Source organism: Fundulus heteroclitus, unplaced genomic scaffold (genome assembly GCF_011125445.2).
Source record: "Fundulus heteroclitus isolate FHET01 unplaced genomic scaffold, MU-UCD_Fhet_4.1 scaffold_55, whole genome shotgun sequence".
In the NCBI taxonomy this organism is placed as follows: domain Eukaryota; kingdom Metazoa; phylum Chordata; class Actinopteri; order Cyprinodontiformes; family Fundulidae; genus Fundulus; species Fundulus heteroclitus.
The window spans coordinates 490,308-514,838 of record NW_023396978.1 but is presented as its reverse complement, the minus strand read 5'-3'; the positions used below and the strand labels follow the sequence as shown (position 1 = coordinate 514,838).

The 24,531-nt window shown below is 38.3% G+C and overlaps 1 protein-coding gene across 1 annotated transcript in view; it reads left to right on the top strand.

Moving 5' to 3' along the window:
• The window catches only part of LOC105925584 (ALK tyrosine kinase receptor), a gene marked incomplete at its 3' end in the record, with an annotated part of 482,037 nt that overhangs the window by 290,065 nt on the left and 167,441 nt on the right, over nucleotides 1-24,531 (top strand). The window contains 1 exon segment of the mRNA XM_036132827.1: nucleotides 21,506-21,710. Coding sequence (XP_035988720.1) covers nucleotides 21,506-21,710 — 205 coding nt within the window.

Genomic DNA, 24,531 nt, shown 5'->3' with positions numbered 1-24,531 from the left:
CAAGTCCCACTGGCTGATCTCAAAGACTACACTGTACTAAAAGGTTGGGAACATTGGGAGTATACGACTAAGAATCTGTTATTTATACATCATTCTTTCAAATTAAAACTTTACATTTTTTAATAGAGATGTTTGCGTGAAGTTATTAGTTCAAACTTTTTTTTAATTCAAATTCCTGAACTATGCCAGCGGAGAATTATGTGAAGTGGAATACACGCTCAGATTTCATTATTTTAATGCAAACTTGAAATCAAATCAGTCATGTTGATACCTGGAAAAATCTTATTCCATGTCAAATTAAATTAAAAGACAATAGCACAGTCAGAAAAAGCCATTTCTGACTGTGCTGATCATTCTGATTATATTGCATATCTCCTCCAGAACACAAGGTACTTTACACAGAGTCGGTGCTTGAACAGAGTCCAAACCACTTGCTAACCCAGCAAAGAAAGCTCATAAATTCTCTACCTGCTTTGCCCTGTCTGTGGTTTTTGGCTCCATCCCTGCATGATCCTTCCAGGCACCGTGTTGAGAGCAGCTTTGGGACGTCTCAGAGCGAGGAGGCCAGGCAGGAGGTGTTGGCAGGGGAAGGAAGTGTTGACTTTCCCCAGTGGACTGTGCTCCATCAACTCTCTTTACCTAGCAGAGAGTCTCGATCACTGGCTCGCCCTCAGTCTGCTGCCAATCCCCAGTCAGCCATCCCACACAATCATAAACCAGCACTGGGGAAAACGGCTGCTTTCCAGTGGAAATGTGTCTCTCTCATGCACTCTTGCACATGCTAACGCAAACACATTAATTCTAATCTGGGCAAATTAATTAACCATGCACTCAAAATGCAGACTGTATGCTTTTTGCATGTTAGCACAAATAAAATACAAACACAGTGTGTTTTTTTTACCTTCACATGTATAAGAGATTGTGCAGAAATGTAGAAATTGTAGAAAAGGAGCATATTTACAGCAGTATAATTCTTTAAATGAGTTATTACAACCAGCACTCTGTAATGATTCATAATCAGACAATATTCAACCTGCAGGAGATGCTATAATCTTTTATGGGGCGTAATCAACAAGCGATCATATCTACCTTCTAACAGACTCCATAGTTTCGTTGGCTGGATTGAGCTTTTGCCAGGAGGGAGTTTTTCCCCCCTTAATGAATACTTGGATGCTTTTTTTCCGCTCAGAGGATCTACTAATTTATGTATTCATTCTTTTTTGTCTTGACTACAAAGGCAGAGTGTGTCCCAGTTCTTTATGCATTTCCCTTAGCTGTCGAAGCCTGGGCCTGGTTGCCAAGCAAGACTGTGCAGCTTCCGTAAACCTGCTCATACTTTCAACACGGTTCTGAACTTAATTTTTATTATTTTCCTTTCAGTCAATATGCAGCTTTAAGACGTGTCTTGACAAGTCACAGTATTACAACACACTAAGGTTTCTTAATTGGCTTTGAAAATCTATCTATCTATCTATCTATCTATCTATCTATCTATATATATATATATATATTGCTGTTGTTTTTGCGTCTTACCATGCATGCTTTCATAAAGTGAAGACAAATGCAAATTCAAACCCTGTGTATTAAGCTGAGGAGATAGCTGCAATTCATACCCTGTTTTTTTACCTAGGGTCACAGTCATCTTTTCTTCAGCCAGAAACCCCCTATAAGGGTGTTGACCAGTACAGAGGGGTGCCTGGGTTTCATAACTGACAAAAGATATCAAACCAGATCCAATTAGGAAAACCAACAACTTCACCATTACAAGTACCCTTAAAACAAAGTACTACAACAGCTAAAATGATTTTTTTTTTTTTTTTGCTGTACCCTCTATCCCTTTAGGAGGGCAAAAAGAAATTAAAAAAAAACTTCCCTTACCGTAAACCATTAAGTTGCAGGTCTGTTTAGAAAATAAGTTTTTCCATCTTCAGTCCAACCTTCCACAGCCTCAGTCCAAACCACCACAGTTACAGCACTTTTCCATCTTCACATTCTTTGGATTTTTGATCAGCACCACATTTGGGACACCTCTGGCTTCCTTTTTAGGCGGCAGCTGTGGGCCCATATCTTTGACATCTTCAATTCCAGAAAGACAGCATAATCCTTCTTCTTGTTCGGATCGCAAACAACACACTGAACTAGATTTCTGTGAAATGGAGGGGGGAATATCATGTTTTCACAGTTGAGAAGCAGCAGTTCGCCCATTTTGCCAAGGAGCGGACATCAGCCTAAGACAGGAGTCACCAACACGGTGCCTGTGGGTACCAGGTAGCCCCCAAGGAACATATGTGGTGCCCTCAAGCCTGTTTAGAAAATAGCAAAATCCTCAAGTGAGCTTAATTTTAAATGCTATTTTATTCAGTTGATCTTCCTTTTTAATTATACCTGTATTTACATACATTTAAAAGCATTAAAAACATGTTTATATTACATGAAGTTATGGAGAGCTCTGACTATTTAGTTCAAATATCAGTACAGTTAGCCCTTCGTTTGATACAGTACCAATGAAGTAGCTCTCAATTTCAAAAAGGTTGGTGATCCCTAGCCCAGGACATTAGCCAGAGAGCAAGGGTGTGCAGAAACCCTGTTGCCGAAGTCAGTGTTGATGAAAAATGGAGAACATAATGCATAAAGAGGACTCTCAGATGTTTTGCAGTTCCTCTCCAGTGAAAGTGAATATAAATTGGTAGCAGAGAGCAGAATAAATAACTAAAACTAAAAAGACAAAACTAAATATTGAGTTTAGTTGTATGGTTTAGTGAAGTCGAGATGCTGGAAACTAGCATTAAAACACTACCTAAGAGACCTATAGGGATTTCTTAATATTTAAAAAAGAATAATATTTTGATGAATGTCTAATTTATAATAAGTAAAAGTAAACTACACTGATCCAAAAGGAGTAAATACATTAAGGTCAGTTCTTTCATGTCCTCTTTAAGGCTAGAGTCTGCAAATTTTTCCGGAAGTTTCCCCAAGTCCACTCTGGCCTAATTTCTTTCTACTGAGGCCTTCCTCTTCACTTGTTGCGACTCTCAGCCATGTTCAAAGTATACAGTGAGAGCAGTGGAGTTACAATGAACGGCTAACCGCTGAACTAGCCGCTAAGCTAACCAGATACATAAAAACTAGAAGTGCACATGCGCAGCCAGCAAGCGGAAAGTAGGAAGGAACGAGTACGGACACTGGCGTTGCACGAGCGCGTCAGAATGATTGCCATGTGGGATAACCAATATATATGGTAATACCCCTGAACTTGAGGACAGAGTGGTTGAGTATATAATGTCTATGGGTGAAAGGTGGAATATAACTGACAATTCCATGCCCTTCGGGCTGAGCAGCAGTGCTTGGTTGTAGTTTTTACAGGCCTGCAGCTCCCTCAGAGAATGATTTTTTTTCAACCTCCATTTTCTGAATAAATAATGTATTAACTACTTTCAGGATGGAAGGACGATTTTACCCAGTATAACAAAAAGTGTTTCTAAATAGGATTACCAACTATAGCTTCAAGGCTCTGAAAATATTAAAACTATTTTCATTACGCTCTGGGTGAATATATATTTTTTTCTAATTGTAAGCAGTGCAAATGTTTGTTAAATAATTTCTACTTGAAGAAAAAAGACCCATGTGTTGACTCTAAATCCTAAATTCTGTGCGGAGGGGGGGACAATCAGCACAACCGTAGAAGTTTGTTTCTTATCAGGAAGATTGTTGGTTCAAATACAAATCAGATGCAGAAGTAAAAGGTTTACGTGACATTTTTAAGAGGTCCACCAGTTGCACGGCTCAGTGTGCAGCTGCATAAATGAATATGTGAGGAGTGCACTGCTGTCCTTGTTTATCTGTAACTCACTGTTACAGATGGGTGTTCTGTCGACTTAAAAGACAAACTGTACACCTCCTTACTGGGTTGCCACAGTGTTCATTTTGGCTACTGGGGATGCAGCATCAGTAGCTACCCACCTGTGAATACTTTCAAATTCTCTGCTTAGAATACACAAATTGGCTGCTGATGGGAGTTCAGCTCAGGTCTCTGCCATGGGGAAGATGCACTGCTGTTGCTGTTTTTTTTATTCGTTTTACAAATGAGTTACTTTAAAAGGTCCCAAGCAATAAAAAAAAATATATATATATATATATATATATATATATATATATATATATAAAACACTTTGCAGCATAACTGGATCAGTCACACCAAATCATACCTTTATTTTCTTCCTTGCTGTCAATAAAGTGTCAAAGAGTGCCAAATTGTATTTTAAAATTGGAGGAGGCATATTTTCTTGATTCGTTTTCTACAAATTTAGGTATTAACAACATGGGATTTATTATTGCATGAAAAGACAAACTTTGATTGTGGTCCTGAATGGTCTGGCCGCTGAAATTAATCTCAGATATTTAATTTAATCTCATATACCTCTCCATGAAAAGATTAACACTGGGATTAAATTTTAAACTTCAATTTATCCGATACCAAATTTGTTTTCACGTCACAGTGTTTATTTTACAGATAACTTCTAACAAGACGACAAAAACATTAATTAAAGACACAGACATATTACGCTAATTTATCTCGCCATAGTGTTATTTGCAGGGCAGACATTGCTGGTCTAATAACACCTTTCTCAAAGCATGCTGTTCTTCATCTCATATGTATTCTCTTAGTAGGTAGTAGGTCCAGGTGGCTGTCTAGAGGATGTGAGTTGCATATAATGAAGCTGTTGTTTAGTTCTGCTAGATTGGGGATGGGACGATCTGAGCATTTTGAAATGGGAAAACATTTTTGTGATAGCAGGTAGAACAAATAAGCAATGCTCTAATAGACCAAATAAATTAATTTAATTTGGATCAAAGTCTCAGTTAGCTGCTTTTTCTAGACGTCAGGTGTGTCTGGGAGATTCTTTTGTCCACTGTTAGTCCAAGAGATGCATAATGGTTTCCACTAAAACTGTATTTACATAAATAAGCACAGCAAATATATATGTGTATATATATATATATATATATATATATATATATATATATATATATATATAATATATATATATATATATATATATATGTGTGTGTGTGTATATATATATATATATATATATATATATATATATATATATGTGTGTGTATATATATATATATATATATATATATATATATGTGTGTGTATATATATATATATATATATATATATATATATATTAGGGCTGGGCAACGATTAAAATATTTAATCGCGATTAATCGCCCTGATTAATCGCGATTAATTGCGATTAATCGCATTGTATTTACAAACTCCAAGAATGAATTCAAAAGTAGTGTAAAGAGCACTTTTATTTTAATGTTCTGCTGCCATATGAACAAAAGTGTTGTAACATTTGTAGCACTTATCAGTAACACATATTTAGTGTAAAGCTCAACTTAAACATGTAAAACAAAAAATAGCAATAATAATAAATTAAAGCTTATTGCCACTGACAGGGAATTCTCTTTATGGGGAAAAAATCTACCAAAAACAGGCAATTTCTGAGGTAACAGCAGGGAGCAGGATTACCATTTTATGTTCAATACCAAAGTTTAACTTGGCAGTGGTTACAACTAACTTGTTTCTGTCATATTCGTTACTGGAAGAACTTTAAACTGAAATGCTTGCTAACTTGATATGCTTGCGTTGCTTGCGTTTATTTGACGTTGACACGTGGTTTTTTGTTGTTGCTTTCTCGCGTGCATATAGTGAATGGCAGGGAAAAACAGGCAAAAACACATGGATACTTTGAAACGAGAAGCGACTTCACCGACGGCGTCAATGCAGACCCGCCCCGCTCCGCTCCGCACAAAACTTGTTATATATATATATATATATATATATATATATATATATATATATATATATATATATATATATATATATATATATATATATATATATATATATATATATATATATATATATATATATATATATATAGGGCTGCACAGTGGTGCAGTGGGTAGCGCTGTTGCCTTGCAGCAAGAAGGTCCTGGGTTCAAGTACACCCCTGGGTCTTTCTGCATGGAGTTTGCATGTTCTCCCTGTGCATGCGTGGGTTCTCTCCGGGTACTCCGGCTTCCTCCCACAGTCCAAAAACATGACTGTTAGGTTAATTGGCTTCTCCAAATTGTTCTTAGGTGTAAGTGTGTGTGTGAATGGTTGTTTGTCCTGTTTGTCTCTCTGTGTTGCCCTGCGACAGACTGGCGACCTGTCCAGGGTGTACCCCGCCTCTTGCCCAGTGAACGCTGGAGATAGGCACCAGCACCCCCCGCGACCCCATGAGGGAGAAGCGGTTTGGAAAATGGATGGATGGATGGATGGATCAATATATATATATATTAGGGCTGGGCAAGTTAACGCGTTAATTCATTAGACTATTAACGGCGATATTTATTTTATCGCGCATTAATGCATGTTGCTCACATGCTTTCAGTCAGTGTCAGTCAGGCAGCACTCTCCCGCTCCCCCTCCCCTCTCGTACATGGCTCAGCGGCGCCAGCCAATCAGCACGCAGGCTCAGCCTGGCCCGCCCACTCAGCTCTCACACAAACTTGACAAACAAACAGCTGAGAGAGACCGCAGCAGCGAAAAAACACGAACAGGGGAAGTAGCACCGTTTGGCTTTATTTTAATACCGTAAATGAAATCAAGCTGTATGTTTTGTAAAAAGCCGGTTCATTTCAGTGGAAACACAACAAATTTATCTAAGCACATGAAAAAACATGAAAACGTCGAGCCCCAGAAACGGAGAGAGGAGACGAAACTTCTCTCATTGCCCCGACAGACCCACAGACTGACGTCTCTGACTGAGGCGTTTCAGTCCTCCAGGGAACATCCAGGTAGATCAGTGGATGGATGGATGGATGGATGTTACTGGAGCCCACACATAACATGTAATTAAGACCTTGAAAGAACCCAGTACATATATTAAAAAGTGTTATTTAAGATAAGATAACATTAGCTAATCCTTTTTTTATCTCACGACGGGGAAATGTATAGGATTAAAGCAACAGGCAGGTGCACACAACACAGACAAAATTACATAAGGATTGAAATATATAAGAGGTGGATTAGCGAAAAAACACTGAACATAACATTATTATTATTATTATTATTATTATTATTATTATTATTATTATTATTATTTAATTGTAATAATAAAATAAAAAACACAAAACCCAAAAGGTCAACAGTTTCATGATACATCAAGCTTAGGGACTGGCTAATATACAGCAGGTCAAAAAAGGCCATATTTTGGCTGCAGTGCTTGCTGTTCTCTTATGAAGAAAAGATCAACTAGTGCACTAAATTCCATAGATGGGTTGAAAATATCCAGTATAAAATAAGTGCTACAAATGTTACAACACTTTTGTTCATATGGCAGCAGAACATTAAAATAAAAGTGCTCTTTACACTACTTTTGAATTCATTCTTGGAGTTTGTAAATACAGTGCGATTAATCGCGATTAATCAGGGCGATTAATCGCGATTAAATATTTTAATCGTTGCCCAGCCCTAATATATATATATATGTATATATATATATATATATATATATATATATATATATATATATATATATGTATATATATATATATACTGTATATATATATATATATATATATATATATATATATACTGTATATTCATACATGTTTTAGTGATAATTAAATTTAAGAACTGAAAGAAATGTGTTTTGTACTGGCTTTGTGTGACATTCAAATTTACAGAGAGATTAAGTGCTGGATCTTGATTACCAAACAAACAAAGATCACTCATCTTTTAGCAGGTCAGTTATGGCTACATCATGTTGCCATAACTGTGTCAGGAATGAGAGGTGTGTGTGTGTGTTTGTTTTCCCATTGTTTTGATTAAGGAGCCAAATATAAAAACAGTAGGAAGGAGATGTGGCCAAAAAGTCTGTAATGATTGTTAGGTAAAGTGGAAGGTCGAGAGAAACTATTGCAGAAAATCCAAAACTCCAAAACACTAAAAATATATCATGAATCCCGACAAAAACACTAAATGCAACAGGACACCCATTACATAATGATGCTGAGAAGCAAACAAACAAGACCGTATTTATGCATGCTTTGGTAGAGCATGCATAAATACAAAAGAGCAAATATGTTACCTCTAACGGTGCAAAAATTGCAAATGAAACAGTGCAGCAGCGGCTGGCACGTGGCACTGTTCATTCATTTGGGATCAGCCTAGATTCTATTATAGCTCTGAGTATAAACAAGGCCACTTAATCAGTCAGCTCGCTGGGCCCACACACTTCGTCCCTCAGGCTGAAATCACTGCTAACCATGCTTAAATCATTACTAAGGCTCTCTCTTCACTTCCTTATTTACTCTCCCTGGCATTGCGACACGCAGTTGAATATTTGAATTTCCCGTCATTGTGTTTTACTATTTCACCAATCTGCATTACATAATTGATAACTGACTAAAAATAGCAACAAGTGAGCTGAAGGGTGTTTATTCTATGTCACTGGAAAATAGAAAGTTACATAATATAAATCACAAAACTAAATGTTAGCTATGTATTGCAAAACAATCCTGTTCAATATATAATTGCAATAGTAAATTGGTAGTATGCACACAAAAATGACTAATCCAGTTTTCAGCATTTCAGATCGTTTAACGTTAGTCGACTCTGTGGTATGCATGGCAATAATTTTGCCATGAGGAGTTTATTTTGAGTTAGGAGATACATATAGAAATACAGCACCACATAGAACCACCTTTCACTGCAATCACAGCAGCAAGTATTTTGAGGTACAGTATGTCTCTATCAGCATGGCACATATAGAGACTGAGCCTTTTGCTCATTTTGCTTTGCAAAACTGCTCAAGCTCAGCCAGATTGGATTAAAAGCATCTGCGAACGTCAAATCTTTTCTCAGATCCTCGGTTGTATTTATGTCTGGGGCATTTTAACATGAACACGCTGCTTTGCTTTAAACCCTTCAGTTTTAGCTCTGTCTGTATGTTCAGGTTTCTTGTTTTGCCTGAAGAGAAACCTTCATTCCATTCTCAAGTCTTTTTGCAGCCTGTAATTAGCTACATCCATCTTTTTGACCATACTCACTGTCTCTATGAGGGAAAAACAACATTTCATGTCAAGAGTCTTTATTGTCACCATGTGTTACCATGGTGAAATGTTTTTTGAGACTGTCACCAGCTTAGGATGCACACAGATAACATATAACACGCAGACACAACAGACATAATATTTCCACACTTGTGATTTGTGCACATATAATTCACTAGCAAGGACCATACCACATAATTATGAGTTTAAAGATTTATTGAAGGAAGACTGTTGAAGAGTTGGATGATTCTGGAAGTGAGGTCATCTGAGGAGATGATTCAGAAATCTTGGGAGAATGAGACTCAGCGTGGGGTTGCAGTCTTCTGGATAGGGAATGCTGTGCCTATTTAGGATGAAGGGATGAAGGGAAGGAAAGGGGATGAGGATGAAGGGATGAATGAAAGGAAAGGGGATGGGGGTGATGGGTTGAAGGGAAGGAGAGGAGATGAGAGCGAGAAAAATAGCTGCCTAAGCCTATGGCAACATAACTACAAAGATAGCTTAGGATAACCTAAGCCACTCTAACTAAAAGCTTTGTCCAGAAGGAAAGTTTTAAGTCTAGTCTTAAAAGTAGACAGGGTGTCTGCCTCACGGACCAAAACTGAAAGTTGGTGCCTCAGGAAAGGAGCTTGATAACTAAAAGATCTGCCTCCCATTCTTCTTAGAGACCTGCAGTCTACTGGTGAAACCTACTAGTAATGTGCTCTGTTAGGAACAAATGGGGTAATCAGATCTCTGGTGTATGATGGAGCTTGAATATTAAGGGCTTTATATGTGAGAAGGAGAATTTTTAATTCTATTCTTGATTTAACAGGAAGCCAATGAGGGGAAGCTAAAATATGAGAAATATGATCCCTCTTGTTGATTTTCATCAGAACTCTTGCTGCAGGATTTTGGATCAGCTGAAGGCTTCAAACTGCACTTTGAAACAAGCACTGGAAACCTGTTTAATATAGGATTTAATCGACATCTCTTGGTCAAAAATAACAAGGTTTATTACTAATTACCAGAGGCCAATTTAATGCCATCCAGATTAAGTGGTTGATTAAGAAGTTTATTTTTAAGAGCTCTGATCCAATGATGACAACTCATCCAGGTTTTGATGTCATCGAGACATGCCTGTAGTCTAAGTAATTGATTTGATTCATCAGGATTTATGGATCAATATAACTGAGTGTCATCAGTATAACAGTGAAAATGAATTCCTTGCTGTCTGATGAAGGGATGAAGGGAAGGAAAGGGGATGATGGGTTGAGGGTAAGGGGGGGTGGGGTCAAAAGAACGTGAGAGACTGAGAGGAATGAGTGAGTTGGGTATAATTAAGCTGTTGGGTAATTAGAGGTGTGGTTGAAGCATGGTCCTGCTCCTGAAACTAAATTAACATATTAACTTCCCTAGTTGATAGGTCAAAAGAATCTCAGTTGCTTTAACTGGATTAAAAAATAAAATTGGGTGGCAGAGTAAAATGGACTGAATACAAATATACCATCTCTTTTTCAGGTTTTTATCTGTCGTGCTATCACATACAATTGAAACCACATACATTAAGGTTTGTATTTATAGTGTCACAAAATGCAACAAAGGTCAAGGGTTACAGATATACAAAGCCATGATCGTTAACAGCCATTCTTGTATGGCACCTGCTCAGAAAGCAAAGACAGGTAAACGTTGGAACAGCACGGCAGGCTCCAGTGTGGGGGAGGAGTTGTGGAGGGAGGGCTGGAGTGCAGCAGACAGCAAGGAGGAGGAACCTGTTAGGTGTGCTTGTTCAAATTTTCCAAGGTCCAAGGTTTTCTCAAAGCTACCTACTGCGACTTTAATTGTCAATAAACTGTCTATTCAAGTCCTAAATTAGTGAATCATCTACAGAAATATGAAATGATGAATAGTGAATGGACAGACAGAATGATAGCTATTTTCTGTGGTTTCTTTTTAGTTTGCAAACATTTTAAAATAACGTTTTTTTTATCTCTCATAATTTTGAATCAAGTACACAACTGTGCTATGAAAGCCTTGAACAGTTTAAATAAAGCACTGCTTTAAAGCTGTAGTTGATGATCCTGTTCAGAAACAGTTTTTGTTATACTGGGTAAAAGTGTCCTTCCATCCTGAAAGTAGTCAATACGTTATGTAATACATAAAAAGGAGGTTAAAAATGTCTGTGGGCTGTACAGGCTGCCCTGCGATAGACTGGCGACCTGTCCAGGGTGTACCCAGCCTCTCGCCCATTGACAGCTGGAGATAGGCACCAGCACCCCACAAGGGCGATAGACATGATAGAAAATGGATGGAGAGATGGATGGATGGATGGATGGATAGATGGATGGATGGATGGATGGAAGGATGGAATGAATCTGCAGGCCTGTAAGAACTCTAACCAATCACTGGCCTTTGGACCCCCCCACCATCCCTCAACTTCAGGGGTATCGACATATGTATCGGTTGTCCCACATGCCAATCATTCTGACGCACTGACATTGCGCCAGTGTGTGTGCATGTTCCTAGTTAATTTTCCGTTTGCGGGCTGTGCATGCGCACTTGTAGTGTTTCTGTTTTCGGTTAGCTTAGCGGTTAGCTTCGGTGTTAGCCGTTCATTTTAGCTCCGCTGTTCTCACTGTATACTTTGAACATGGCTGAGAGTCGCAAGAAACGAACCGCGTTCAAGTTTATAAGAGGAAGAGGAAGGCCTCAGTACAAATAAATAAGATCAGAGTGGATTTGGGAGATTTTTTTCACGCCATCCCCCTGAGGAGCGGAAAAGCGAGATAAGACGGTCTTGCGCATGCGCGGTTATTCATAAAGGGACTTGGGGAAACTTCTGGAAAGATTTGCAGACTCTACACTGATTTTCTACTAACATCAGAATTAGAAGCGCTTAAAAAAAGCAAAGAAGTTATTCAGGAATGAATGTATAACCATATCCAGGATGTTAAATTTGGTTTTGAGTAACAGGAGAGGTGAATCAATAATGAGCAAAAAAAAAAAAAGCCTTTAGAAAATGTTTTTCAATTATTTGTTTAGTCATTCATCACTCATCCTGCAGCAAGTAGCAAGGGTATTATATTAGAGCTGTGACAATGCACAGCAGCCGTGTTTCACATTCAGAGTTAGTTTCACCTCAGTTTTGTAATTTTCAACGTTGTATTAATAGGTAGGAGCTGCGAGAGGCTTCTGCAATGCATTATAAAATGTGTTTATCACCTTCCTGTTAAATATGTTTGCGCTGCTCTATGTTCACCAGGAAAAATTAACATTTATGAAAAACTACTATATGAGGGCTAGTTTATCACCTTAAAAAGTAAAAATATTCTTGTTGAAATTATAATTTTCTTGCTAAATGTATGTTCTTTTCCAAATCAAAGCTGCTATTAATCAGCTTGCTGCATTCGGCAGAAAGGTGATTTAATTGGTCGGCAGCAAGGAAGCCTGTTTCAGTCCTGCCATCGTTGCTGCTTCAGGGCACAAACCCTCTGACTACACTGAGGAGTGTGTAGGTGGCTAGGAAATATGTTGTTGTTCATGGAATAAGAAAACAGCCAAACAGTGAGTCATGAGAAATTTTAATCAGTTAACAGAACCCTTTTTTTGTTTAAAAAAGGTTGTTTGCTCAGACCTAAATTGGTTTTCCTTTGCTTGTTTCATTTCTGCGGTGCTGATAAAAGTAACAGTGTTTAAGAAGCCAACCCGCCTCTCAGTTTTCACAGTTTTCATTTTTAAATAGTCACATTCACCAAACCTTTAGAGATACTCTTCCCAGGATACACGGCCTTATATGACCCTAAAAAGCTGTTAGAAGTAGTTGTCATTCTGGATCTAGTAGTTTTATCTGATGCTTGCAGAGTCTGTCAGCTCTACTTGACAGAAGCGTCTCAATAAATTAGAAAGTCTTGGAATAGTTAATTTATTTCAGTAATTCAATTCAAAAGATGAAGCTTGTCAGCAGAAGGAAGCATAATGACTGACTTGCAAACGATGGACCGACCGCATGAAATGACAGGTATCTCTAAATCATCACTTACTAGAAACGTATCACTGAACCTCAGACAGCTGGGATTCTGTGCTTCTCCTCTCTTCCTCTTGATTCTGTGACGTTGATTTGTCAAATGAAATACAACATTTCTCTTCATCTGAAAAACTGGACTCTGGATCATTGAGGGAAATCGACCCTCCAGATCTTGGCCCAGGTAATTCACTTCTGCATTGTCTCAGGTTCAGGTATGTCTTAACCCAAAGGATGAGACCACTGAAGCGCATATTGTGGAAATGTGTGTGGTAGCTCTTAAAGCACTGACTCCAGCTGCAGTTCACCCCTTGTAAATATCTGCTTTGCAAGCAGCTAATATTCCTATTGCTTGTGCACCCCTGCACCCTTGTACACTTTTTCCTTCCACTAAATTGTCCATCAATATGCTTGGATACTCGGCAAACAGCTGTCTTGTTGAGCGATGACCTTTTGTGGCATTCCCTTGTGGTGGAGAGGATCAGTTACTATCTGCTGGACCACTGTCAAGTCAACAGTGTTTCTCATAATGGTGTAGTCCATAATATGAAATAAATTTTCTTTCTTATTGTTCTAATATAATATGCTAATTTTTGAAACTTTAGATTTAACACCATAGTTCCTTTTTTATTTCAAACAATTGTTTTTTTTTTTTATTCAAATGAAATGAAAATTTTAAAAAGTATAAAAAAAATTGAACACTTGAAATATATTCACTCTGAGTAATCTATGTACCGTTATTTTAAAGTGAATTGGACTATAAGGCGCACTTAAAATCCTTATATTTTCTCAAACATTTATGATTAAATTTTTCAATTCAATTAAATTTTATTTATATAGCGCCAATTCATGAAACATGTCATCTCAAGGCACTTTACAAAGTCAAATTCAATCATATTATACAGACTGGTCAAAAATTTCCTATATAAGGAAACCCAGTTGATTGCTTCAAAGTCCCTACAAGCAGCATTCACTCCTGGAGAAGTGTAGAGCCACAGGGACAGTTGTCTGCATTGTACATGGCTTTGCAGCAATCCCTCATACTGAGCAAGCATGAAGCGACAGCGGAAAGAAAAAATCCCCATTAACAGGAAGGAAAACCTCCAGCAGAACCAGGCTCAGTATGAACGGTCATCTGCCTCGACCGACTGGGGATTAGAGAAGACAGAGCAGAGACACAACAAGAGAGACAAACAAGCACAGAAGCTCACATTGATCCAGGAATCTGTTCTACATTAGATGGTAATAGCAGGTGATCTGTCTTCCCTGGATGATGTCACAGCTAACAGAACGCTACACTTGTGCGTAATGCTTCTCGGTGGATGCATCGGCACTGTTGGAAGACCGTGCAGATGGGAGAATTGAGAAAACGTGGTTTCAGGGATCAAATATTTCCTGCCCAATAATGAGAACTGGCTACAACCTACAGGGTTATAGCGCCCATGGCGTCGTGCAGGTTTTCTTTTCTTTTCTGTTTTTTTTTGGGGGGTGGGGGCATTAATAATCATCGCACAGGAAGCCTCTCATTCCTCCTGGTCTCCTCCCTCCTCTGAAGGTCGTTTGAACGCACAGCCATAGAGGAATTTCAACTTATTTTAACAACTTATTAACAGCTTATTTTAATGTGGGCATCATGTGTGCTTTTACCTCTGATTGTCACTTTTAATCAACTTCTCTGAATTTTTCTCATAGTTTCTTTGCCTTTTCTCCCAAGCTGCCACGTCACCATGATGAAAACAAACGATCAGCTGACCCATTTTTAACACACATTAACATTCAGGAGGTGCTTTGCATCGAGCATTTATGCCTGAATCTGGGCGTGTAGAGAGCAGAACGTGAGGTGGAATCTGGTACGCAAACATTCAGGTACAGCTGTGATCTATAAAGGGATACTGTGTGCTGGTGTGCGTGTGCATGGTTTTACAAATGGCGTACGCCATTTTCGTTTTCTTGACGCACATACACTTTAAGTATGGATTCCACACAAAGTTTTATAAATGAGAGCCCTGATCTTTGGGCCACTTCTTATCAGTTTTTGGTCATTGCACATGTGATCTGTCATAACGGGAAAAAACAGATCATCACCAGATTCTTCCTGTATCATTGGTTAAAGTTGCTTTTGTCTTTATGGCAGTGTTCTTGGGCAGAATTGGAAAAAGCCAATTTCCATGCTTCAATGTTTGTACCACCCAGGACTAATGCTCAGAGAAATGAGCTTCCATTTTGAACTTTTAACAAACCATTTGGTACCTATAGAACTAGGCCATGGAACATAGATTTATAAAAAATTCTCAAAAGCCTGTTTGTGCATGGACATTTAACCCATTCACTCACAGCTACATTTAACCAGTACTGAGCAACCTACACGCTGGCATAGCCCTTATAGGGAACAGGTCTTGCTGGACATCCTTTGACGTCCTAAAATCTTCCTCACACCAACTCACCCTGTCATCTTGAAGTTTTTTCAGATGCATTTTTCTTAGCAGCAGTTGTCTGCGTTGGAAGCCAGTTTAATGCAAAGTGATGATGGTCATAATACATGTTGTTTTTAACTGAAAATGAGAAACTTGCAAACAAATAAAATTTTTATTACCAGGAAAAACTTCAAAGAACCAAAAAGCTGAAAGGGACGGGGGACAAAACAGTTTAAACTTTTTTTTTCCAAGTTTAAAATTCAGAACATCAGATGATGGCTTTCTACCAGCATGCATACATCTGTTTTCTGGTGTAAACAGAATCTCTGTGAGAAGAATAAGAGCTGTGACTGAGAATGTGTGGCAGCCAAATATTTGGAGCCCCAGAAGCTGTGCTGGCCCTAAGTTAATGCATTTTGCTATAAGAGGATTTGGCAGCAAATACATTTTGAATGGCTTGTTTTTCTTCTTCTTTTAGCCATTTAGTTAAAATTTTATCATCTGAACAAACTCTCAAACGCTTTTTGAGATAGCATCCAAGATCAGGCCAAGAAACAAAACTGATTGAATCTGTAACTGTGAGGAAGATGTTTATAGTTTTGTTTTTGTTTGTTTTTTCTATCTGAAAGACAACTCAGTTTGGATCGAAGTCATCCTGCTTCTGTTTTTCATGGGCTGCTTTCATTCTCCAAGGCTTCAAGTGTTATTTTAGGATCACAGCTGATGAACGCGGTGTTTCTTAGTCACGGATTTCATTCCATTTAGTGTTTGAGAACAACATCAAATTCTAAAAGAAAGAAGTATTGAATGTTGAAGACAAAAGGGACTTGTTAAATAGTTTTGTTTTGTAAAAATATCTTCTATGATTTGCTTAATAACTGTTTCAAGTGATAGTAACTTTGAGTCTGTATACCTTCAGATGTCGTTCCCAAATTGTAATATGAGGCACTGCATGATTGTTAGTTACCACATGTCTCAGAGAACTGTCATTGATGATGCTGGGACCTCTAAACCAGGGGAGAGAGTTTGGCGAAGGAGGCGCTGTGATCCAGTAAATAAAGGCACTGAGCGCTGTTGGGCAGCTGTATCCAGAGGTGAAGCAGAACTCTACTAATGGGATCAAATGATTCGTTCTGCAAGTTTGCTGCTGAAATTTGTACCCTCCGGTAATTGCTCACAAGCAAGTGTTTCCTCTATTTATGAAACCTGAAACACAAGAGTTAATGGGTCTTTGCCATCAGGCCGAAGGTTTCCCCCCCTCTGGCTGAGTCTTAAAACCTTCATATCAAATTGCTGCAGGCCGTGGAAGAGATGCGTTTAGCCCCAGTGTTCTGCAGCCTTCACCAAACTGGCTCCACTCTCTGTTAGAAGCATGCAAATTAGGCTCAACTGGAGCATTCCAATTTAAGGGCCCTGAAGTTGTGTAGCTATTCATAACCTCTCAGGATAAAGAAACATGCTGGTTGTCGGGCAAGGATAAACGTGAGAATAACAACAAAGTTAAGATGTGAGAAAATACATTGATGACTTCTGATGCTTCTAGGGTGTTCATAATGATGCTCTCTGACTTTAGCCTCAAACCACATGTCAAACTCGGATCTTACAGTTGATTTACATGCAAGAAAGTTTATAAATGAGAGGTATTTGACCCAAGGCATGAACAGCTTAGGTACAGAAGAAATAGGCAGCAGATTTACAAGATAAAAAAAAAGTCCAACAAGGTAATGTTGACTTGTTAGAACTTTGGAGGAGGAAACTTTAAAGATGTCAGCATTAGAGTGGCAACAATCAGAATTTTATGGCCAGTCCGACGTATGTTTCTAACGCTCTGACGAGCCGAAACAGATTCTAGATGACTCTGATCTGTCCTCAGAAGGATTAAAAAACAGCATTCATTTTGTTTCTGCTTTTCCTGCCAGTCTTTATATTAGGAGTAGAGTTTAATAAACGCCATGGGTTTCGGGAGCACAGTTGGCTTTGCTAACTGTAAGCAGTTTATACAGTTAACTCTAAGAGGCTGCCTTAATTTCCAAATCTAAGTTGTTCCATGACACACCGAGGTCAAAAACTTATATAATATAGCAAAACAACTTTGTTGTACTAGTTAGACTCCTTATTGTTATTATTATGTTATTATTATGTTATCTGCCAAAAGATAAGTATTAGTTATGTGTTAACATATCATTATCGGACCCATAAGTAAAACTGGGTCAATACTGTTTATTTCCATCCTGTTGCCATTTTTGTATGTATTTTGGGATTGGCAGAGGAAGGGGCTGGCCATGTGGTATTGGTTTGGGCATATGACAGGGATAGTGATGCAGCAGAAACAGTTTCAGCTGTATGGTTGTTTTTATGGTCTTGAGAGAGTAGGGAAATATAATATCGGTCAATATCAATTATTGTCTAAACCAGCAATATTATTGTAGAAAATCAGTATTGGCCCAAATTTTCAGTTCAGTGCATCACTAATTTTTAAGATGCCTGCTACAAATTTATGAAATACTTTGATTCTTCTTTGCTCAGTAGCAATGTCCATACTTAAGGGAGCTGTTGTTAACACGTAAATATGATGCAATCACTACTATGAAAACTGCTTGATTTTTGAGTTTTCCAACCACTGTTGATGCCTTTTAAGTTTAAAATGGGCCGACTTGTGGTTATCAGTGTGTTTCCAGTTGAAATGTTTTAAAGTGATTAATTATTATTTTGGGCACTCGGTCAGAAGAACTTTGGCGCTGTTGATTGTGGTCAGAACAAGATTGTATCGAGTTATTGTTTTTGCAGCAATACCCCAGATTATTGCTTAATTTGGAAGGTTTCAGTATAGCTCTTTGCTCATTGCATAAAAGGTTGTTCAGAATTACTGGCTGTCAAATCTGTCTATAGAGTTATTATTCGTATGCCAACAGGGTAACAGTTAACAGTTGATTAAGTTTTATCCCAATGTCTTCAATACTAAAGATTGTTTAAGAATATAGAGAGACTAAATAAATGCCAGTTGGAACTTTTAAAACAAGGTGATGCTAGAAGCTATTCATGCTATGTCCAACATAGCGTTCTATAAAACCCATTTTCACCCACAGTTTATGGATTCCGTGTTGACCCGCCTAATTGGGTGAGTTCATACAAAGTACCCATGAAGTATAATTTCTGAAAATGCAGAATTTTGCAGTCCTTGGATAAGTTGCCCCACTTATCTGCTGTAAAGCTTTTTTTCTGGGTCTCAGTGGACTCCATTAGGAAAACAGATTAAATCAGGAAGAGTCAGAAGGCAGAGCAATGACCTGGTGCAATAGACCACAACCTAAGAATGTAACCAAGGTCAGCTTGTAAAGTCAAAGTCCAATTCAGTTACTCATTTCCCTCCAAAATAGTGGTTTTCCTCAATGCTTTAACACAAAATCATTTCCTCTAAACCTTAGCCAAGTATCCAAGTTTCCTAAATCCACACTCAAAAATGTCAACAATGGCAGTTGTCCACTTTAACATTTCATTTCCAGTTAACACATTAAAAAAGGTGTTTGCTGGAATTAATACATTTTCTTTTGTAGTAAACATTACATAATTGTTTTTTTAACCCATTAATCATATTTACCTTAATATGTTGTTCTCTAAGTCCCTGTGATGGTAATCTAAGTGGTTATTAGATGATTGTGGGGTCTGTCATCTCCACCTACTGTCTCTGGCTGAAAAAACGCACGACCTTGAGGCGGTCTTACGGCTCTGTTCTCGTGGTAAGACCAAAGGCTTTAAGGCAGACCAATGAAAGGCCATTGGCATCAATAACAGTGATACCACGTCTGCTTATTATAAGCGACGCCTGGCTTGCTTTTGTCTTATTTAAGTCTCTTGTAAATTTCGTGAGTTGCAGGTTGAGGTTTATTGGGCTTGTTTTTAACTGTGACATCTCTTATTTGGGCAGCAAACTAAGCCACTTAGTTCAACAGCTACAGACAGTGAGCCGGTGACTCCGGCCACTATCCATCCGCAAGCACATCTCTTTCTATCTCTCTCACCTCCTCCTTGTTTCCCTCCCTCTCTGAAATAGACAAGAGCTAAAAATAGACTAACCTGCGCTGCATTGCTGGGCTCACAGTGAGCCCAGCAATGCTCTCTAGCTGCTTTGAAACAGACAGTGTGCTGTAGCTGTGGGGTGTGGGGGGACACATGGAGGGGAGCGGGTATTTACGACAGTGCTATTTTCAAAAGGTCCTGTGGGGGGAGCACCACTCGAAGATTTCTTAGTATGGCTTCAATGCGTTAACTGGAAATGGAATGTTAACATTAAGTGGACAACTAACTGCCTTGGATCACTTTCTGAGGTGTAATTAACTATTTGTTGTGTTACAGTTACTTTTTTTCTATTTAATGCAAAGCAAAATAAACAAAATAGACCAAACTAATAAAAATGAGGACAGAAAACTTGATAAACCTGCGCTCCTTTCTGTAGCTCCACCCTCCTATACCCTTTTGGAGAAGATGGTTTAAACTTAGTAGGCAATTCTAAACACAATTCAAAGTTTCAGTGAAACATTTGATAATGAAATAACGACGAGCTGTGCTGCACTAACACGATCCACTGTTGAACTTTTACCCTGATTGTCAAATATTGAGAAAACTGAGCATTTGAGTTGTGCTAAGATGCAAGTACGTACATGAAGTTTGATTGTAATCGCAATTTTCACTGATAATGACAATCACAGTGATAATCAGTTAAACAATAATAAAAACATGTAATTTGGTAAAAGAAACATAAATTGAATATCTAACCTAAAATAAAATAAATGTATCATACCATAAATAAAGACATAGCAGACAGAAAAATCTTGGTGTGACTGACTGGAAGGATTGATGCTCGTGAGTTTGTTTATTTATTTTGAATATATAACAACATATATAGGATGTTCTAAAAGACGTAGAAGAAGAAAAGAACAAGGTAACAAAAAATATGGTGTTGATATAAAAAAAGAATTGTTGTACATATTCACGAGTTGTACAGTGAGACTCTCCACCGGCTAGATTTGTCTAGAGAATCTTAGGATCTGGGATAATGAGTACGGTATCGGCATGTCTGGTATACTGAAGAGCTAATCTATACCCTGCTTTAAGAGGTAGAAATGGCAAAAAAAAACAAAAAACATTAATATCCATTACAGCCAATTTTGTGTATTTATTTTCTCTTATAAGTACCAAAAAGCACACTTCAACCAACTAATGGCCAAAGTCTGTTTCGCAGTGAGAGATGTATACTTCAATGCTATCTGACCCTCTGGAAGTTCATATCTCTAATATCCAGAGGATAAAGTGATGTCACGCAGTGTGGAAATGAAACCAATATAAAAACAGAAGAAATACATCAGCCCCCTGTTGGAAAGAACAATTCGGTTTTATTTCTGCAGCAGGGAGAGCCTTTCATGACCTTCACACACATACAGAGATGAACTACAGCATCACAGCGAAAAACTCCTGTGATTCATACAAAATAGGTTTTGCTTCTCTGTTTTGCATGTTTTAGGATTCCTCTCATCAAAAAAAGACCGCAGAGCATATTAAAATTACATTTTCTACCTTTTAAATTGAAATACTTTGTGCTTCCGCAGACATGCACCTCCCTGCGTCTTGCTTGATTGAGCACTATAGTTTCAAAAGTGAGCTTGAATTTGCATCAAAACTTTAAAGGAACATTTCTTTGATTTTTCACCTGCAACATATTCATTTCTTTTTTTTTTCTTTTCATCAGAGCACAGGATACATTGACTCTTCATTTTCAAAGCGACGTTATTTCATGCATTTTCATCAAGTGCTACTTTGAGCAAGTTCCTTAAAATTGTTTCATACCACACTCCATCTAAATTCTTTACAGCTTTATGCTCTAGGAAATGCAGATCTGCTTCTTGAAGCTTTGTTCCATTTTCTCAGTAAGACTCTTTGTTCACCCTGAGCCACTTTGTCTCTCATTTTCTCCCAGGCCAGTTCCTCTGGGTTAACAGTTCAGCCTTTGGAGGACCCTGGGTTCTGAGCCCCTGGCTGTGGGGGGGCGAAGGGCCATGCAGCCTGGACATGGCGGTGTTTTTCCACCCCAAACAAACCGGACAGTACACCGTCTGGGTCATAGAGCGAGACAAGCCACCTGTCGCCTTCTTCTCTACTGACACTCTGCCACGCATCACAGGGTAAGTTATGTTAGTAGAATTTTTTATTTTTTTATTTTTTTTGCGGGGGAGAGAGCATCAGACATGTTGCACATCTGTCCAACTTTGTGTGAAAAAGGAATCACACTCACCCAGGTCTAGACTAGGTTAAAATCAAACGTACTGTCATGGGAAAGAACTCCATACCCCCCTGTTGCTTTCACTGGATTTAGGAGCTCACTAGTATGGGCACAGCTATAAAAGCAGGAGATTTAAATGCACCAGTATTGTGATGCTCCATGTTTCTTTGTTTTCATTGGAGCAACTACAGCGCAACAGCAGCAATGACAAGAACCGTCAACATTTAACAAATTGTTATTCCAGGGCTAATTTTTCAGAGTGCAATGTGTACATTTGAACTTGGATTATTCTGCATAATGAATGGCTTCCCTGAAAATTGTTTTATGCTGAAATTATTAAAGGAAAGGGTGTGTGAAATATGGTGCTGGTTAGTTTTGACACGTTACCATGGAAGGCTGATTTAAAGCTTTTTAAAGATCAGGATTTTATATTTGAAGATATTATTCAAAAGATTGTTATACTGATCAAATAGATTTTAGTTGGAAGTGGACATGTATTGTGGGAGCAATCATCAATTACTGTCCTATTTAACCTTCTTTCCCAACAAATCCCTTATTAATGGCAAGTCTGTGCTCTCATTGGGCATTTTATTGAGATGTGCTTCGTAACTTTCAGCTTTGTTTGGATGAATGTGTTTTAGATTAAGGCTTGTAAGTCAGCTGTTAATTATTTTTTTTTATAATGCTGTTTTTCTGTGTAATCTCCAATGGCATTGGACTCATGGAATGCCATGTTCTGTGGGTATCTCTTAGTGTTGAAATGCAGGACAGAATGCACATTAACATGTGTGCGGTTATACAAGCATCCTGGCCTCTGTACGCTGTTAAGGGAGAGTAGCAGGGATGTGCTCATTACGCCTGTGACGAATTAGACTGTGCATTGTGTTCGTTCTCATTTGTAGTCAGACGCTGCCGCCCACTCACGCCATCTCTGCCAGCCGGAAACTAACATGAACACAGTTCTGCTCCGATGGGATGCCTGATTTATAAAAAAAATATAGACAAAAACAAAAGCAAGAAGAGCCACTTGCAGATGGTTTGGGTGCTAATTATTTATCTCTGCATTGAGTTTCTGTGCGTTGCTTTGGGTTTTGTTTGTCATCAAGGTGTTTAGCACAATCAAGGAAAGATGTCGCCAAGGTCATTTAGCATGAACCGCTGCCACTAGATGCTAAAATAAACCAGAATCCTGCTTGGTAATAGCTTACATTTTTCTTTCTTTTACATAAATATGCTTCCTAAGTTATAGAAAACATTTTAATAGGTGAATGTTGAGTTGGATCTTTTGATCTATATTAATCAATCTTCATAAAAATAATTGGTCTGTAATTGGTTGTGAAAGGCAAATCCTTTCTTTCTCAATGAATAATTTTATCACACATTCAAAAAAGTAACTATTCAAAATTAACATTTGGTTATTGATTTGAATTAATTCCATGTAATCTAGGATTATAATTATTGCTAATCACTCTAAGGTCTATTTTATAATGATTTATATATTCAGATAACACTAAACAATGAAAAGGCTAACACTAATTCTGCAAAATTATTGACAAGGGAATAAAGGAGAAACTTTCTAAAAACAGAAAGTATTCAAATTACTAAGAAGAAACAGTTCACCATTAATCAAAAGGTTTTCTGCTCTCCCAGGAGTTTAAAGAAAGGGTCTCAAAGCCAAGACTTTGAGTCCTACAGCTTAATGTTACATTTGAGGGTAATGGTTTTGGAGGGAAAAAAAGGGTTGTCAAACCACCTGGAAATGTCAGGGCTCAATCCAGAGCACCACAATAGAACTATACAAGAGACTTTCTTATTTTGTGGGTCAGGTGGCTGTTCATCTGGGGGTCTGTCGCCTATGTCCTTCTCTTGGCTGCAGGTATTCTTAGACTTAGACAACTTTATTGTTATTTTGTGTGTATAGAGTACATACAGAACGAAATTTTGTTGCATACAGCTTGCAAGAGTATAGTGAGATTCCAGGTGGAATAAGGCAACATCCCATTCCATTTGCCAAGGGGTGTCAGTATAAGTGGAAGAGTCTTGGTTCTGGTTCAGTTGGTTTATATCTTGGGCATTTGAAACGGAATTAGACACAATGTAAAAAAAATTATGCTCTATTGTCGTGATTGACAACATCCAGTGGTTTGAGTTATATATTTTTTTTCTAATTTTGCCCCACTCCCATCTCAATCCCAAATTAAGAACCGTGTGGGCCAGTCACGTTGTGGTATTATGGTGTAAGGCTGGACATACCAGCTGTGACAAAAGCAAGCGCTGCCCAGCCCAAAGACAAAGCAAAATAAACATGGCTGCGTAGGAGGACGCACCTGTAGCTTCTGCTATCACATCTGATTTGGCAGAATCCATGATTTCATGTTTGAAAGAAGAACAGCAAGATGTGCCTTGACCAGCGTGACTTGTTGTGGTTGCTTATGGCATCTGCTGCTTACAACATTTTTATCTGATACAGTGATTGGCTAAAACCAACCTTTGGTAGGCGGACACTAGATGTCGCTTTGCCCAATCAGCTCAGAAAGTTCTGCGGAAGTCCCTCCTTTCCCCAAAGAATTCGATAGGAACAGTCCCAGATTGATCATGTGCAGAACGGATAGTGAAACACATTATCAATCTGGCTTGCCAAGTCAGGAGTCTCTAGGAATGCAGAAAATCTGAATGTAGTCACTTCAGGACCTGTGTGGATATCTTTATATTTCGTTTGGGTT